The following is a 5,052-nucleotide window of genomic DNA, read 5'->3' on the forward strand; positions in this document are numbered from 1 at the left end:
AAAAAAAGTCAGAATTCTGAGATTTAAGTCAGAATTCCTTTTTTTCATTTTTTCAGTGGCCCTAATCCTCTTACGTACATTTATTTATTTATTGGTCCATTTATATATTTCTGCTTTTAGTTCTCAGTTTCGGTCCTCCATAGTAACGAGGGCGTTGCTTCTGTCAGTCGTGGTGAAGAAAGTTGAGTCAAAAGGYAAAACTCRGTTTACTGGTCCGTCTACATYCCAACTCTCACCGATGGCCATGAGATTTGGATCCTGACAGGACAAASATCCCAGACCCCAGCAGATGAAATGAGCCTTCTTCGTAGGAGCTCCRTCATCCGGGGTGAGCTCAGAGTAGATCAGCTGCTTCTTCACATCGAATGAAGTCAGTTTGGGTGGTTCGGACATCTGATTAGGATGCCTCTCTGGAGGATTTCTGGGCACGTCCCACTGGGAAAAGGCCCCAGGACAGACCCAGGACTTGTTGCAGTATCGATACCAAGATGAGCATTAGGATCACCTATTGCTGTCATATATCTAGAGAAAGGATGGGTTTTATTGTGATGGTAATTGAAACTGTCGTGCTTTTTTTTTTTTGCGACACTACTCATTTTTCGTTTCTTGTATGATCTTGTTGCAGTGGGTTAGTTTATACTCTCTGACCAGATTATGCACCATTTGATGAGACCATTCTTCAACTGAGTGATCACTTTTCAAGTCTTTGCTCTAATAGCCAAGGATGACGGTGTCCAAACACATTAAAGCTCTGCAAACATCACAATTCCCCATTCTGCTTCCTGGTTTTCTCTGGTTCTTGTTCTTAAATTTATTTGTTTARTTTCATTCTCGTTAAGCACCCATCCGTCATACTGTTGCCCCAGTAACTTCTTGGGAGGCCTTCTAACAAGCTTAAAGTAAACTGGATTAGATAGCATTAAAAAGTCTCTCTCTCTCTCTCTCTCTCTCTCTCTCTCTCTCTCTCTCTCTCCTTACAAGCCATCTGCCTCTCTACCTGAGCCAGGAGCTCTACTCCCTGCTCTGTGACATACACCTTTTCATAGCTGCAGAGGGAGACAGATTGTTTGTTTTCTCGTCAATATTTTTTGCATCTGGAGAATTTTAAGCTATGCCAGCTTGTAAGCTGCTGTTGCATCACATGAGAGGAAACCCATATCTGCTTTCTGAATCCTTGGATTYAAGCAGGATTTAACATGAGCAACACATCCTGGAGAAGCCTTTTCTGCTCTGCTCTCTTGAGTGCAGTCATATTCCTGGACAGGCAGACAGGTATGTATCAACAATAGATCAACTGTTCAATGCTTTTRTTTTTAACTTATTGAAATTAATGTCTGTATCAAAGCTGCAACCCTGGAAGGCTCCTCTATGGGAGACCCAGGTGGACCTTACTCTCAGGAGCCCGAGGCATTCCCACACATCATTCGAGTGTCTGACGTGAAGGTGTCCAATGAAAGCCACGCAGTCATGGCTCGGCAGAAAAGGAACACCTTTTTTCAGAGTGGACTCCGACTTTGTGGACAAGAGACAGCTGAGCAAGTTGTTTCACAACATCTGAGTTACTTTCACCTCAGAGGTAAGATTCAAGTCAAACAACAGGAAGTCAAAATAAAAGCCCTTTAACAAATGGTACTAGATTGTCCTCTGTGTCCCCTGTGTGCAAAGAATTACCTGCTGCAGCAAATGATGTTTACTTTTGTTGCATAATTGGATCTGTGTGTGTATGGAACAATGGCTAAAAGCTTCTGTGGACCATTTTTAGATTRGAGTAGAGGACTTGCAGATGGAGTGTGGTCTACTCGGAGTCTTTTTACGTAAATTACAAACCAGGTTTTCTCACTTGAGCTACATTTTTCATCATTAAACTTGTTCTAAAGCCCCACAGGATTCTGCTTTATTAGTGTGACTTGAATCATTCCATCAGACTTAAATARTAAAAATCAAGTTCATTAAGCTGATTTCGAATGTTCAAAAAGTACAATTTCAATTATTTTAAGCAAATGAAAAAATTCCCTTCAACCATGTAACAGCAGAAACTTATCCTAATCTTTATGTGTACTGAAGCTTACTTTTAATTATATTTCATTGTTTTTACTGTCAAATGTAAAGGGTGATTTTTTGTTTTGTTTTTATAGTAGATTTTTAAAAATTTTAAGCATTTCATTGTTTTATATGCCCTGTTTTTACTTTGTTTTCTATTTTCTGCTTTTACTTGTTTTNTTTTAAGCATTTCATTGTTTTATATGCCCTGTTTTTACTTTGTTTTCTATTTTCTGCTTTTACTTGTTTTATTATCTGCTTTTATTTTTTCTGTGTTTTTACTGCATTTTTGATTGAATATGTTTTATGCATGAGCTGTGTTGGAATGTTGATTCTGTACAGCACTTTGGTCTGCTGTGGTGCAAAAAGTGCTTTACAAATGAATTTGGATTGGACTGGATGATGGTTTCGCTTGTCTACAGATATTGAGCTAAGATGTGCGTGTGGGCGACTGAGAGTAAATCTCATTCGAGCATTACACATGCAAAACTGTTAGTCAACATTGTTAGCAAAATATTTTATGAGCCATTGGAATTTTAATGAAAGCAATCATAGTACAACAACTCATTAACTTTTAGAGTCACTCTGATCCAAGATGGCCAACACAACTAATCATTAGCAGCAGAAAAATGGCTGCAGCTTTGTCAGATCATATACGCTACTCTAACACATCTTGTTAGATCTTGCATAATGTTATTTTTAAGATTTGGTCTAAGCGGCTATAACGCTATTTCTTCTCATCACAAGATGATCTTAACTGAAAACTCGGACATGAAAGGCAATTGTGATATGTATTCCTTCAAAGAATGTCAGGATTTTAATACTATTTTTACAAGTACCAGCAACTTGTTTATTTTTAAAGTAATTTACTTTGGTAAAATACACAACGAACTGGATAACAGAAAATTTGTCACAGCATGATGTAAACAGAATATGCAATAGTCACAGAAAAATGAACAAATATGTRTATCTATATACCTATACCTATCTATATCAACTTTTTAGGATGACGATACATTTGTTGATATCACAAAGTCTGTCACGAAACAATTTCGATTCAATTTATTTCACAAGTCTGTGACTGATATGCAATATCTTATGTTCATCTAACATAAATTATTGTGTTAGATGGGCTTACGATATTGATCCACATCGGGCATATAATGACGATATGGATGATTTTTTCCCCATGATGTAGATGAATCATTAATCATTTAATCTATATACTGGTGTGGATCGATGTAGAGTTACATCCCTTGTTGTTATTGTACTGTAGGAAAAAAACCGGACCAATTAGACACGTCCCTGATTATACAACACAACAAATGTATCTGCTTGTATTCGACAGCACCAAGGTCACAAAATCCTCAACTTTGTAGAAATCCAGTTCTAATGTGACCATTAACCTTCACCCTGCATCAGGGTTGTCTGCAGACATTCATTCTTTTTAAAGGTCTTCAGCTCTTTGAAGAAACTGTCCTCTGTTTCAATAGTTATTCTGAAGTTTTGACTTATTTTCWTTTGGCCTTGCTTACTTGTTTGGTTTGGCTTCTTGGCCACAATTGCTCCATGAAAACCATTCCCAATCATATTTGTCCAGAATGTAGACTGGCCTGATGCACTTGGGTTTTACAAGTTTCTTCCATTCTGAGCTGATGGCACAGCTGAAAGCCTTGGAAACAGTATCTGGTTTCCAAAGAAAGTAAACATAATGCATCACATGCCAAATGAGGTTTCTTGGCCAATCATTGAGTCTGTGGACCTCAGTGTTTTTCTTTTCTGCTTCTTTTAGGAGACTTAATGATTTATTAGAAGAATCTTATGTCTTGTTGCTGAGCTCACTGTAATGCTTGACCTGATTTTGACATCTACATCCTTAGCTTGATACTAGACTTCATCTATTCCTCACCCAGTTTCAGTTTCACTTAATGAGTTTTGTTTTAACCCACATTTAATAAGAATGTTTGGAATAAACCCCTGACCATAACCCTTGTAAATTACTGATTTTGTGCAGCTGTGCACCTAGAAGACTTGATGATGTTTGAAGGCAAAATGTAGTTACTTCAAATACTCTTTTGTTTTATATTATAAAAAAAATAATGAGTATTACCAAGCTTTGCTGGTTTAGTTTATGAAATTTATGTCTTTGGTCTGACCAGTGTGCCAGGAGACCATWTGGGAGGCTTTCAAGATCTTCTGGGATCGAGTCCCTGAGCAAAAAGAGTACCAAAGCTGGATGAGCCAGTGCCAGGATGGTGCAGTCACTGCACAGGATATCAGCAGATACTTTAGTCAATCAGAGGAGCACCAGGCTCTGGTTAAATGGGTGAGTAGACTGATGACCTAACAAGTGATAATCTAATCCCATTATATCTCTGTKGCTTATATCAAAGCTCAAAACATTGTTCTGTGTTTCCAGAGAATGTCACATGCAGGTCCTAACAGGTAAAGGASTCGCTCCGCTTGTTATCTGTGTGACGTTTCACAGAAACATTTTTTATCTCATCAAAAAAAGTCTGTGTTTTGTAAATGTGTCATTCTTCCTGCTGTCTGTAGTGAGCCCACCAGGTCCTGGCAGCATATGTGCAGGTGAGGTTGTCAAAGTTCTTCAACCTTACCTGTTCATATTCCTACTAATCAGTGATCAAACATGACTTCAGATCTCTCACCTTTGATATATCTGGATCCGTGTTCCATTTTAATAGTGTGTCTTAGTTATAGAYGCAGTTCTTTTTAGATTGGATAAACTTTATGGGGTGTTTGTTATACTTTAAGTATAATTTGCAATAATAATAATAATAAACTGAATATACACAATTAATTAATGCAGTCATAGAGTACATCATCAACAACAACAACAACAAAATAAAAAGCAAAGACTTGCAGTCACAAAATAGAGTTTATATTATTTTAATCCTAGAATTTTATAACAAGAAAAAAGAATCGGGTCTTTACCAGGTTTTAAACATATTCCGATCTCATTACTAGTGTGCAAAAATACACAACAGATAT

The 5,052-nt window shown here is 37.3% G+C and overlaps 1 protein-coding gene across 1 annotated transcript in view; it reads left to right on the top strand.

Annotated features, from left to right (window-relative positions):
* Positions 1-971: 971 nt before the first annotated feature.
* Positions 972-5,052, top strand: part of impg2a (interphotoreceptor matrix proteoglycan 2a) — a gene marked incomplete in the record, with an annotated part of 40,933 nt that continues 36,852 nt past the window's right edge. The window contains 5 exon segments of the mRNA XM_014021938.1: positions 972-1,272; positions 1,346-1,576; positions 4,200-4,366; positions 4,460-4,485; positions 4,597-4,629. Coding sequence (XP_013877392.1) covers positions 1,197-1,272; positions 1,346-1,576; positions 4,200-4,366; positions 4,460-4,485; positions 4,597-4,629 — 533 coding nt within the window.

This window comes from Austrofundulus limnaeus, unplaced genomic scaffold (genome assembly GCF_001266775.1).
Source record: "Austrofundulus limnaeus strain Quisiro unplaced genomic scaffold, Austrofundulus_limnaeus-1.0 Scaffold310, whole genome shotgun sequence".
Classification (NCBI taxonomy): Eukaryota; Metazoa; Chordata; class Actinopteri; order Cyprinodontiformes; family Rivulidae; genus Austrofundulus; species Austrofundulus limnaeus.